This window comes from Coptis chinensis, chromosome 8 (assembly GCF_015680905.1).
Source record: "Coptis chinensis isolate HL-2020 chromosome 8, ASM1568090v1, whole genome shotgun sequence".
NCBI classification, from domain to species: domain Eukaryota; kingdom Viridiplantae; phylum Streptophyta; class Magnoliopsida; order Ranunculales; family Ranunculaceae; genus Coptis; species Coptis chinensis.
In genome coordinates, this window is record NC_141463.1 from 11,908,732 (window position 1) to 11,922,465 (window position 13,734).

At 38.4% G+C, this 13,734-nt stretch overlaps 2 protein-coding genes across 2 annotated transcripts; one reads left to right on the forward strand and one right to left on the reverse strand.

The window, feature by feature from the left end:
* Positions 1-5,097: 5,097 nt before the first annotated feature.
* LOC147479975 (cysteine proteinase inhibitor 6-like) lies at positions 5,098-5,661 on the reverse strand. The gene is made up of 2 exons (XM_086577809.1): positions 5,418-5,661; positions 5,098-5,340 (listed from the first exon to the last, which is right to left on the reverse strand). The coding sequence occupies exons 1-2, from the start codon at positions 5,640-5,642 to the stop codon at positions 5,113-5,115; spliced, it is 453 nt and encodes a 150-aa protein (XP_086433935.1). The 5' UTR covers positions 5,643-5,661; the 3' UTR covers positions 5,098-5,112.
* A 1,123-nt stretch (positions 5,662-6,784) lies between these two features.
* Positions 6,785-7,996, forward strand: LOC147479976 (zinc finger BED domain-containing protein RICESLEEPER 2-like). Its single transcript, XM_086578534.1, has one exon. The coding sequence runs from the start codon at positions 6,785-6,787 to the stop codon at positions 7,994-7,996; it is 1,212 nt and encodes a 403-aa protein (XP_086434660.1).
* Positions 7,997-13,734: the final 5,738 nt, after the last annotated feature.

The following is a 13,734-nucleotide window of genomic DNA, read 5'->3' on the forward strand; positions in this document are numbered from 1 at the left end:
ATAAATCTTAAAAAAAATAAAAATAAAAAAAATTAAGAACGACCTTGCATAAATTTTAATTCCATAAATCTTAATCATATTCCAACGGTGTCTAGGAAATTTGAAAGATTGAGGTTACCTAATTAGAACCGTGCTTGCACGGAAAGCCTCCCTCATATCTCTCTTGTAACCTGGCCGTTGGTTTATGCACACGTATTCCTCGCTTCACTGCTACATTAGCAGCAGCTTAGGCCTACGTTGTTCAACTCTAATACTTCAAGAGAATCATAAAACTCAAGTAATTATAAGTTCCTTCTGTAAATTAGATCTAATTTTATGCTTGCATGAGATTACGGTCTGGTTCCACTAAAGAATTTGAACATACCTATCGTCGAAAAAAATACAATCGGTAATTGCGTAAGTTCTCACCTAAAACTTGTTCTTCTTCTATTAATTACCTTCATCAAGATCCTTCGTCGCCATTAACTTCTGTCGTTATGGCCGACGATCCTCCACCGGTGAGAAGCATTTGCCGGACTTCTATCTTGCATTCTGGGGAAGGACCTTCTTCCGATCAAACTTGAGGACATTGTCGGTGATTTTCATTATCCCCGCCAAAAGTTTTTTTAGTTTGTTACCGTGGTATCATGGTTTGGATCACAAAAAAGCGTACAATCATCTTCGTAGGCTTCAACAAGTGGCCATAATATTTCACCATCCAGCCGTCTCTAAGGAACAACTATTGCTTCGGCTATTTCCATTCACTTTAGCAGAAAAAGCATCAATTTGGCTTGCAGGATAACAGCCACAATCCATAGACACATGGAATAAACTTGTTCAAGCTTTCATGCTTCAATTTTATACTTAGAAGAAAACAACTGAAATGCTTCAGAAAATTTAATTCTTTTGTCAAAATCCTCATGAATCCTTTACGGAAGCATGGAGTCGCTTTACTGATCTTCTTTTAGAATGTCCTCATCACCAACTAGACAAAGCCATCCTTGTTCGTTCCTTCTTTAATGGACTTTCTAATCATAAAAAAGAAACTCTTGATATAATGAACGGCAGTTGCTTCATGGACAAAGGAGTTACTGAAGCATATACTTTTCTTAAAAAACAAGCGAAAAAAGGTACACACTGGGATAACACTGAATCGCCTAGGTCATCAAAGGATACTGTTACAAAAGCTACATCTATTTTTGAGGTAAAACCCGATCCTGAATTAAAAAATTTGATAAAATCCCTAACTAAAAAAGTGGATGCCCTTGCAGTTCAAGTAAACGATCAACTACCAAAACAGGTTATGAACGTTGACACCTCCCCATGTGTTATTTGTCTTAGTCCTGACCATCCTGATGCATATTGTCCCTTGTTATATGCTTCCTCTACTCAACCATCGGAGGAGGCATGTGCATTCAACATTCCTAATGTACCTTGGAGACAACATCCGAATTTCTTTGGCCAAAAAAATAATCAACGGTTAAGGGGCTCCTCCGGGTTTCGCTTAATCCGCGGTTCGACCAACCAACAACTTTATTCCTTACCGCCAAGGAAATAATCAGCAATACCAACAAATTCAGAATCAATTTCAAAATACTTCTGATGCTAACTATCAAACCAACCGCCGCCTTGTTCCAGCCAATCCAAATCCCAATTATAATCAACAACTTCTCAGCAATAATCGTGATCTAGTACTGTTGCACAACCTGCGCTACTCATTACAGATAGGACAAGCGAGACTTTCTTAGCTTACATGAACCAACAATCTCAAATTTTAACGTCTATCCAACAATCTCTTCAACAATTAGCGTAAGAAAAAAGTCAGAAAGGCGTGTTTCTTGGACAAGCAATTCCAAACCCTAAGCCAGCAAACACGACTTTTAAACTCACCAATGCACCTGGTACAAGTACTCCCAACCAAGGTGAGGTGCACACAATCACTACTCTTTGATCTGGAAAAACTGTAGACAATCACATACATATGCCGGATGATCAACCAAAGGAATCCAACGGCTCCAATGAATCTATTTCCCATAATGAACCTAAGGGGGATTCACCAAATACAACAAAGTCAACATCTCAGAATTTAGGAAACAAGCAAGCAGACCCCTTTGCCAAATTCCACCCTAAGGCACAATTTCCTGCACGCTTGGCAAAGAATAAACTTGATGAGAATTTTGATGAAATTCGAGAGACTTTTCAGAATTTGACAATCAACTTACCTTTTCTCGATGCCTTAAAGCTATTGCCAAGACATACAAAATTTCTGAAAGATATGTGCACCACAAAAAGGAGAACTAATGTTCCTCAACAAGCATTCCTCACCAAACAGTTTCCACCCATCACCGAACACAATGGTATAGTCAAATACAAGGACCCTTGTAGACCAACGGTTCCATGCACCTTAGGTGACAAATATACGGCTACTGTGCTACTAAACCTAGGAGCTAGTGTGAACTTACTTCCATATTACTTATTTAAACAACTAGGTCTTCATGAGCTGAAATCTACCACCATGACTCTACAGTTAGCCGATCGTTCCATTAAGTATCCAAAAGGAATTGTGGAAAACATCCTTGTAAAAGTCCAAGACTTTTTCTATCCTGTAGACTTTGTTATTTTGGATACAGAAGTTGCATGTAATTCCATTCCTATCATCTTAGGATGCCTATTCCTAGCAACTGCTAATGCTCTTATTAACTGTAGGGATGGTTCCATGACCTTATTCTTCGGAAATCTTTCGGTCGAAGTAAATGTGTTCAAGATGATGAAACAAATTCCAGAGCCTGACATTGATGGTGAGGTGAACAGGGTTGACAACATTGTGCAAGAGTATTTAACAAACTCTTTTCCTGAAGATGAAGTATACTAATTTCTTTCCTTTAGCGATTCTGAATTTGAGGACGATGATTATACACAAGAAGTAAACGAGTTATTAGAGTCAATACCATTATTTGACCCTACGACCGTGATGTCCAGTGACTTGGATAAACATCAATCTGTTTACTCCATGGAAGACGACTTTCCTCAAGAATCTTTAATACCCACTCCACCCACCCCTGACTCAAAACCTATTCCTTCGAAATTAAAATATGTACATCTTGATCCAGATGGTAGTCATCCAATTATTATATCATCTCAATTAACGGACGATCAAGAATCCCATTTAATAGATGTCATTTAACAACACCGTTCTGCTATTGGATGGTCCCTCGATGACATTAAGGGCATTGACCGTAGTGTATGCACCCATCACATACATCTTGAAGAAAATGCTAAGACATCGCGTGAACCGCAGCGTCATCTAAACCCAACCATGAAAGATGTGGTACGGGATGAAGTTTTAAGATTACTCGATGCGGGTATTATTTACCCTATCTTCGATAGTGTTTGGGTGAGTCCAGTACACGTTGTTCCAAAGAAATCTGGCATTACAGTTATACGCAATGATAAAGATGAATGCATCTCCGCTCGTATTCCAGTGAAATGGCGAATATACATTGACTATCGCAAACTTAATGCAGTCACTCGTAAGGATCACTTTCCACTGCCCTTCATCGATTAGATGCTTGAACGGTTAGTCGGTTATGCATATTACTATTTTCTTGATGGTTATTCAGGATATTTTCAGATAGTCATAGATCCTGCTGATCAAGAAAAGACTACATTCACCTGTCCTTTTGGTACATTTGCATATAAACGAATGTCTTTCGGCCTTTGCAATGCACTTAGTACTTTCCAATGCTGCATGCTTCACATTTTCAGTGATATGGTTTAACGTTTTATGGAAGTATTCATGGACGACTTCTCAATATATGGAGATTCTTTCGATAGCTGTCTATCAAATCTTGAAAAGGTCTTTACACATTGTGAAGAGAAGAACCTTGTTCTTAATTGGGAAAAATGTCATTTCATGGTTACAAAAGGAATAGTTTTAGGACATATCGTTTCAAAAGACGGAATCAAAGTCGACAAAGCTAAAGATAGAAAAAATTGCTTCACTTCCTATACCAAAAACAGTTCGCGACATTCGCTCATTTTTAGGACACGCATGTTTCTATAGGAGATTTATTCAAGATTTCTCAAAGGTTGCTCGACCTTTAACTAATCTCTTGCTTAAAGATGCCGTTTTTTACTTCAATTTCAATTGTAAACAAGCTTTTGAGACTTTAAAATCCGCCTTAACTACCGCTCCCATAATTCAACCACCTGATTGGTCTAAACCTTTTGAATTAATGTGTGACGCGAGCGACTATGCTATTGGAGCTGTACTAGGGCAACGCCGAGAAGATAAGCCAATTGTCATTTACTACGCGAGTAAAATCCTTAATGAAGCTCAATGTAACTATACCACCACTGAGAAAGAGTTTATTGCCGTTGTATATGCCTTCGATAAGTTTCGTCCTTACCTAGTGGGTTCTAGGGGTGTAAAAACGGCCCTCAAGCCCTCGGCCCGCCCGACCCGGCCCGGCCCATGGGCAAAAAATGCCCTCAAATTTAAGCCTGCATGCAATTTGAGGGCAGGGCCAGCCTGACCCTCATGTTTTGAGGGGAGGGTAAGGGCCTAGATATGGAAACATGAGGGCGACCTTCGGCCCGACCCTCTAAAGCCCTCACAAAGCCCACATTAAGGCCTTCATTGGTATTTAGATTTTCTAACCAAAAATACATATAATACCCTTAGGGTTTTAAGTTTCACTTATTATTACATAGGGTAGAAATGTAAATTTAAAGTATAGTGGTTGATATAAATTCAACCAAATGAAACCCTACTACTAATTTCTTTTCTCTTTTCTTCTTTAGCCTTCATTTCCGCCGCACACAAATGACACAATATGCATCCTCTAACCATTCTTCCCCCATAATCATTCTTCCAATTATATCTTTTTAAATTAGGTATCTTCATCCTTCTTTCTTTCTTTTTTGTCTGTACGGTTTCATTTTCATTCTCATAGTGTTGTTTTCTAATTTTGTTGTGTGTTTCTTTGTGACTTGTTAGGCTAAGAAATTAGAATGATGTAGCACTTGTTTTGGTAAAGTTAGCTTGGATCTATTTAAGTAACACTTAGTGACAATTAGTGAAGAATTGCTAAGGAGGTAAGCTATACTTTTTCTAATGATATGATGTAATTTCTACTTTGCTTTCTCATGAGCTTGTTTTATATATATTTCAAGTTTATTCTTTGTTACAAAATGTTTTTGGTACGGTTTTGTATATTGTTTCTTGCTGGAATTCTTTGGTACGGTTTTATAAATCTTCTTTTTCCCAGCATCGATTGCTTCCAAAGTAAGATGGTGCATAGTACTAGACACCACTTGTTCTTTCGCCTTCACCACCCTAGCAAACTCCAACAAAGCATTCTACACAAGAACAAATATTTAATAATTCACTATACATTTAAAAAAGATAATAAAAAAGATGTCTTTTTTAAGTTTACCTCTTTTTTGTTATGTTCATCGACAGCGAATTTGGCGAGACTTTCGATCTCGACACTGTTTTGAGAACATTCCTCAGAATCATGGATACCACCAAGAGCACCAGAAGCCATCTTGATGAGTTGTTCTTGTTGTTGATAAAAGTAGTTTGAAGAAAAAGCTGATTTAGTAAAAACGAGTAGTGAGATGAGAGGAATAAAGAAATAAGCAGAGTTGTTGTTGTTCATTAGATCATGTCTTATTTTTATATTGTGATTCTATATATATATATATATATATATATATATATATATATTTATATCTCTTATATATATATATATATTTCTCTCTCTTGCTTTCTACGTGTTTTGCTTTCTTGCTAAGCTACTACTTTGTCTTGTGATTGTACACGTGTGAATTTTGCTTTTGTCAGTTGCATGAGATGTTCAACACGTGGAGAAAGGTCGACTTGAAGCCCACTCAAAATCTTGGTTGATTGTTTTTGTTAAGACATTTGAGACAGCTCTATTCATGAGCACTGCGATGTCTATCTTGCCCGAAACCCGCCCGAAACTTTTGTTTGTATCCCATAATATTGTGTGTTGAGTTGCTATGCTATTGGTGATTATATTTGGTATACCTTTGATCTTCGTACAATTTTTTTGCTTGCATGTTTGAATGCACTCAAATTCTCTTTTATGTTTTATACTTGTAGACTTGTAGTACCTTTCTAGAGTATTAAAAGCATTGTGTTGTTTCGTTAACTTTTTGGATAGGTTGGTATCACACTTCCGGTTTAACGAATTTTGCTTGTGCGGTGCTAAGGTTTGCTTGTTCCAACTTGTAGATCTTTAACACTTCTAATTGATTGGAATGGCCAACGTGTCAGCTTCGATATTAGATACTGTTACTGATGTAGAAACTCCAATTGAAGATGGGGCAGAAGGAGAGTCTGTGAATTTCCATGCTCGACCTCCTAAAAAACAAAAATGCAAATTTTTTGATGTTTGGACCCAATTCGATAAAACTGTTGAAATTAATGATGATGGTATTGTTGTAAAAAATGTTGATGGGTCTAATTCAATGGTTGCTGTATGTAAAATATGTTTTCAAAAGCTGTCTTGTGGGAACAAGGGTGGGACTAGTCATCTCCGTAGGCACAAGGAATCTTGTCTCAATAGAACAACAACTAATACGGGACAAACCATCATTGGTGTTGGCCCTTCTGGTTCCATATTCTCTTTCACCTTTAACCAAGCGAGAGCTTGTCGCAAGACTATGCGATACTTTGTTTGTGAAGAATTGCCATTCGTTAAAGTAGATAAGCCAGCTTTCCAGGTGGATTACCAAGTCTTTTGGTCCCCAGTTTAAACCTCCAAGTAGGATCACAATGAGAAGTGATGTCATGATGATTTTTGAAGAGGACAAAGCTGCTTTGAACACTGTCCCCGGAAAAATATCTTTAACTTCAGATTTGTGGACTTCAAATCAGAAACTAGGGTATATGTGTATTACTGCTCATTTCATCACTAAAGATTGGAAGTTACATAAAAGGTTCATAAGCTTCCCTTGGCTTCCTTCACCCCACACTGGTAAGTCTATTAGTGATGCAATGTATTGTAACCTTCTGAGTTGGAATCTTTGTGGCAAGATAGGTTCTTTCACTCTGGATAATGCTTCTAACAATGATGTTGCTGTGTCTCGATTGAAAAATTCACTGTTTGGGACTGATTTGTTATCTAAACAATTGTGTCACATTCGCTGTAATGCACACGTTATGAATATTATAGTGAAAGTTGGACTGAAACATGTTGATTTCTCTCTTGATAACATTAGAGAGAGTGTAAAACATGTGAAAAATTCTCCAACAAAATTGCAAAAGTTTTTTGAGAATTGTAAGAGTTTGAACATGGAGGAGAAGAGGTTGCCTGTTGACATGCCAACTCGATGGAATTCGACATTCATAATGTTGCGTGATACAATTCCATACCAGAAAGTTCTTGATCTTTTTTTCTATGATAGTGATTTTCCACAGGCTCCTTCTCCAGAAGATTGGAATAATGCCATTGTCATTAGAGATTTTTTTCAAATATTCTTTGACTCGACTAAGCTGTTTTCAGGGACTAGTTATGTTACTTCTTCTGCCTTTTGCTATCAATTGAGTAGAATTTCATTGCTATTAAAGAAGTATGCCAATGAACCTGGTTTTATACTTATGTATGAACACATGAAGGACAAGTATGATAAATATTGGAAGCGTGTCCCTTTGCTTCTTGGTTTAGCTTCATGTATGGATCCAAGGTATAAGTTTACTATTTTAGAATTGTTGTTGGACCTAAACTATGAATCTGAACCTTTATCTGATCATGAATCTGAAACCGATACCGTGTCCGGACCTATCCTTATTGTGAGTCAGAAAAGATTGAATCGATATAAAAGAAAATTGTATGCACTTTTTGATCAATACCAAATGAAGATAAAGGTGAATGTTCCAGGCCTGAATGTGGCAATATCTAACAGTTGTGTAGTGGAAGATATGGTTGCCACATTGCTATCACAACGTAGAGAAGCTTCTAGACTCACTAGCAAATCTGAATTGTAGCAGTATCTAGATCTGCCCATTATTAATGTTTGTAGTGAAAAGACATTTGATCTTTTGGGATGGTGGAAGAATGAAGAAGGTACTTATCCTGTTCTGTCTGCCTTGGCACGTGACCTACTAACGGTGCCTGTTACTACTGTTCCATCTAAAGGGGCTTTTAGTGGAAGTGAACGGGTGGTAACCAAATATAGGAGTTGTTTGTTGTCGGAGACAGTGGAAGCTTTGGTTTGTTTGAAGGATTGGTTTTAAGGTGAGGAAGGACTTCAAGATAAAAATTTAGTGGAAGAGACGATGAGCGACGTGGGGATGTAGTGTGTGGACTTTGGTCGTGAGGATTCTGGCGTTAGTACTTTCTATTGTTGTGGTGTACGTGACTTATTTATGTATTTATTTTTATGTGATATTGGAATCTTGACTATTAACTTATTGTTTTGCAGATTTTGGAAGGGGGCTTTTGCAATTTTGTTTTGCACCAAATGAAGTGATCCCACAAGCCTTCAGTTACTTTTGAAATGAAGTGGGATTTTGCTATATAGTAATGTTGCAAGTTTAGAAGTCTCAGGCATACTGTTCTTTAGTTAATTTCTTTATATCTAATTGAAATTTAACTTTCTGATTTTGGTTGATTCTTCTTCTCTAACATGGTTGCATGTGTACAGACTATAGAATGATGTCTTTTATCTAGAGGCCAGTTCTTTATATTTACATTGTACTTAGCCAATGATAAGAGTTGGATTTGTCTAACTGTAAATATTTATCCTTTTGCTTTGCAGATATTTGAAGACTAAAGCAAATATAAGTTGTGATCAAGAATCAAGTACAGAGAATACTATGAAGCTAAATGATGCATTTAAACAATTCTCTTGTTGTTTTGCACACCTGTTTTTGGATTTGTTTGAAGTTTGAACATGTTCTTGATGGAGGTTCTCTCTCTTGTAATGAATATATTGTTAGAATATGTGAATATATTCTATAGGATACAGCTGCATTATATGGATATATCTCTACCCTATATTCCTATAGAATATATTCATATATTCTATTGTATATGTTAATGAAGTTTGATAGGTTGTTTTCAAGAATTTTTGTAATGAATATGTTAATCAGTTAATGAAATTTGATAAAAACCAAATATGTTAATGAAGTCCAAACAAGTTGTATTCAAGAGTTTCGAATAATTGACAAGTTGTACAGCCCGGCCCGTAGACCCGGCCCTCAGGCCCAGCCCACAGTTTTCTAAAGGAGGCTGAGGTGAGGGCAAGGGCTGTATAATTCTAGTGTTGGCCCTCACAGGCCCGACCCTCATAGCATAAAGGGGTTGGGCCAGCCCGGCCCATTTTACACCCCTACTCACTGGGTTCTTCTACAATTGTCTACACTGACCATGCAGCTCTTCGTTACCTATTAGCAAAAAAAAAATGCAAAACAGAGGTTAATCCGATGGATTCTCCTTCTGCAAGAATTTACTCTAGAAATTAGAGATAAAAAAGGTTGCGAAAATGTGGTTGCAGACCATTTATCAAGACTTGTCAGTGATGTTGATACTGATACCGAACCTATCTGTGATTCCTTTCCGGATGAACACTTATATTCCATTTTTTCGTCCCCTTGGTATGCTGACATAGTAAATTACTTAGTTACCGAGGAAGTCCCTTCATCTTGGTCTCGTAATGACCGAAAAAAGTTCTTATCCACTGTGAAATTTTATTTCTGGGATGATCCCTACCTCTTCAAGTATTGTTCTGACCAACTAATCCGTCGTTGCATTCTCGACTGGGAACACAATGATGTGTTATCCTTCTGCCATGAACAATCTTGTGGTGGTCATTTTAGTGGTAAGAAAACAACAGCCAAGGTTCTACAATGTAGATTTTATTGGCCAACACTGTTTAGAGATGCACATGAGCATTGCAAAGCATGCAACCGCTGCCAGCAGCTAGGATGCATTACTCAACGCAATATGATGCCCTTAAATCCCATTTTAATTGTGGAAATCTTTGATGTATGGGGCATCGACTTCATGGGTCCCTTTCCAAATTCTCATGGTTTCCTATACATACTGGTAGCAGTTGACTACGTGTCAAAATGGATTGAGGCATTGGCATGTCGTGTTAATGATCACAAAACAGTCGTTTTGTTCGTAAAGGAAAATATTTTCTCTCGATTTGGCGTTCCAAAAGCTATAATTAGTGATGGAGGAAAATATTTCTGTAATAAAATTTTTGAATCATTAGTAAAGAAATATGGAGTCACGCACAAAGTGGCAACTCCGTATCATTCTCAAACCAGTGGCCAAGTAGAAGTCTCTAATAGAGAGATCAAATCTATTTTGGAAAAAACTGTTAATCTATCTAGAAAAGACTAGTCTCTATGTTTATCTAATGCCTTGTGGGCATACAGAACAGCTTTTAAGACACCTATAGGGATGTCTCCTTATCGCCTCGTTTTTGGAAAACCTTGTCATCTGCCGGTTGAACTTGAGCATCGTGCTCTATGGGTCATCAAAAGTCTCAATTATAATGCTAATGCGGCAGGCGCAAAGAGAAAATTGCAGTTAAATGAGCTTGAGGAAATTCGGAGTGATGCCTATGATCTCTCAAAATCCTATAAAGCCAACATGAAAATAGTGCATGACAAGCACATATTGAGAAAAGATTTCAAAGTTGGTCAAAAAGTTTTGTTGTACAACTCAAGATTACACATTTTTCTAGGAAAATTAAAAATTCGATGGTCTGGTCCTTTCATTGTCTCCGTTGTCACCCCTTATGGGGCTATATCTTTGAGAAACGTAAATGATGACATCGAATTTCGAGTAAATGGCCAACACGTTAAACATTATCATGAGTTGCGCTCTCCAGATGTCGAAGAGACTCTTCTCAAAGATCCAGTCTACACAGACTAGTAGATTCACTGGTGTACTATAGGAAAAGTACGCCATTAGGGTAGCCGGGCCCTCTTCAATTTTCTTTTCTAAAAATCCCTAGAGTGTGTGGTTGCAAGCGCCGGAACCTTAGTCCATAACAACTCTACTTCAGAACTGAGTATAAATGTCTTCTATTAATCAAGCAAATGTGCGTTCTGGTAAACAATGGTTACCAAAAATTTCAACTCCTTCCTTCTCTTCCCTTTTCTATTCTCTTCCTCGCGATCTTCAGCTCATCATTTGGTGTAAATCTCACCCATCTCGAATAGGTAATGGTCGTAGTATTTTTACTCAAAAGCGACGTGCGAAAAGGATGGGGTGGTGTATGAATTGTCAAACACCTTTCTGTCCAGGTCTTGATCTACTATCCGATATGAGCCGGTATAAGGTATATTATTGTCTGACACCAGCTCAGCAGGATAAACTTCATCGTCGTCTCGTTGCTCCCACAGGTTGGGATTCGTCTTGAGGATTTGACGTTAAAAGACTCACATTCGTCTTGAGGATCTGACGTTAAAAGACTCAACTTGTTTATACTCGTGTCTTTTATTTTCACCTTTGCACTAAGTATTGTGCACAAAGAGAGTCGTGATATGCAACATCGGATGGTCCCTCGTTCGCACGGGCAATGGATTTCGCCAGGCCAACCCCGAATAGTTTTCTATTTGATGACAGTTCGGGGTGGTTTGAGGCTATACCATATGTACTAAGGGTAATACTATTATTAGACCATTTCACACTGGTCAGGGATGGTATCGTCCTGAACCCTAGGCCCCCAAAACATAAAGGTTAAGCCACAGTTTGGCTGAATTGGGTTCGCCCCAGAGTCGACATGACAGTTGCCTGATTTTATAGTAATGATTTTCTTCTTGAAGTCCGGTGTTGTTAACACGTTCATCTCCCATTGTACATTTGTATATAAAATTTGTAAATAAATAAAGACTTCTCTAAAAAAAATAAAAATGGGGGGTTGCGTTCTGTTTTTACAAAATTCAACCCCCCCCCCCCTCCCCAAATAAAAATAAAAAAGTTTGAATGTGATTTTGTCATGTCATCGTTTTGATATCTCATTAGTTCAATTTGGAGTTAAAACGAATCGAAATTCCACGTTTGAAATTTCGGGAATTTATGGAAATCATTTGGGCTTGGGCCAAAAATTAGAACCCCACCCAATTCACGAGTCCGGTCACAAAACCCAACCCGCGGGGCAACCCATGCGTCAGCCTCTCCCATTTCTTCTCCCCAAAATTCCGGATCTTGCTCCCCCTCAAACTCCCTTGCACACGCGGCATCCCAGGTCCAAATTTGACTAGCGCACGCGGGCATTAAACCACCGATTCGTCCAATTTTTTCCCACCACCATCCCCTCACTCCGCGTAACCAATATTTACCCTCGGAAACTCATCTTGATAATTCTATGGCTAGAAATCGGAGAATCACAGTTGAGAGAAATTTTACAAATCTCTATAATTTCGGCATGTTTCATCCCTTTTTTGATGAGGAAATTGCTAGTAGGGAGTGAGACTACCTTTTGCATCGAATTCCAGCTCATTACTCCAAAGATTTAGTGTTGAAGTTCTATAACAATGGAGGTTTTGGAATGAGTTTTGGATTACGGCGGATGGGTTGGAACGTGAACTCACGTTGGAATTGATATCGACTATGACAAATATTCCAATCAACTCTGATAGTCCGACACTACTGATTTCAGAGTATCCGAATACAATGGAGTTGATGTTTGACAAGCTTCTCGAGGGTGAATACAATGCTACCTCGAACTGCGTGTACCAGCACTCGCTCAGACGTAACCAACTAGCCGTTACTCAGTGGCCGGCTTACAACGTTATTGGAACTTCAAAGACGTCTGACGTGAACAAGACATTCTTACACCTACTGTGGATCCTCCAAGAGAAGAAGGATACCTTCTGTATGGTACATTTCCTGGGCCATGTTCTTACGACTGCGTCAAACAGGTCAGCTCCTCTTGCTGTACTTGTTACACAGATTATGCTTAATTTAGGGCTTCAGTCTGCTAGTCCTTTAATGAAAACAAGCTCTTTCAAAAATTTTGCGATTTTCGAGACTTGTGTCATGGATCATTGAGACCCTATAGATAGAGATGATATTGAGTGTGATAACGTACCTCCCCCTCCTCCTTCACCACCCAACTATTTTAATAAGGATACCATGCGCTGAATCAGCACTCCCATGGAAGCTTTGAGACACATGAACACTAGCATGCGCAGGATGTTTCTTCGTTAGGAAGAGATGCTTACTTCCCAAAATGACTTCCAGCAAGAAATGCGAATCGCCAAGGCCGTTTCGAGGAGCCGATGGCAAATCAACGACAATTCCAAAATCAATGCTTTCTGATCTTTAGGCCACATTCCGGACCGGTCGCTTGGTTGGGAGTTTCGTGGGCCGGCACGTAGAAACCCTGGTTCTTCTTATGCTAACCCGGAGGATTCCCAGTAGCTGTTTATTTCCGTTGGTTTCGAAATGACTATGTCATTTATTTCCCTTATGCACTACATTTTTATTTTTCTAGTGATGAAAAATTATATATCGTTTGATTTCTCATAATTTTGTATCTCCAGACGGTTTGAATGAGAAATTATTTATGATATCCAATTATTGTAATTCCTAATATATTAGTTTGTTCCTTGATGCACTGGGTCTACTCTCTAAGCCCAACTGTCAAAACCCAACGGACTGATCCAAACGGTCAGATACCCAACGGTCAGATTTTCCATTATAAAATCCAACTCTCCTCACCCACTTTCACTCATCCCATTCTCTCACTCTCCACAGCTTT

What these genes read in the sequence shown, in the direction of transcription:
- LOC147479975 (XM_086577809.1), bottom strand. Translation starts at nt 5,642, where the DNA reads ATGAACAACAACAACTCTGCTTATTTCTTTATTCCTCTCATCTCACTA. An exon ending in ATGAACATAACAAAAAAGAG is followed by an intron (nt 5,341 to 5,417) that starts GTAAACTTAAAA and finishes GTTCTTGTGTAG; the next exon opens with AATGCTTTGTTGGAGTTTGC.
- LOC147479976 (XM_086578534.1), top strand. Translation starts at nt 6,785, where the DNA reads ATGAGAAGTGATGTCATGATGATTTTTGAAGAGGACAAAGCTGCTTTG.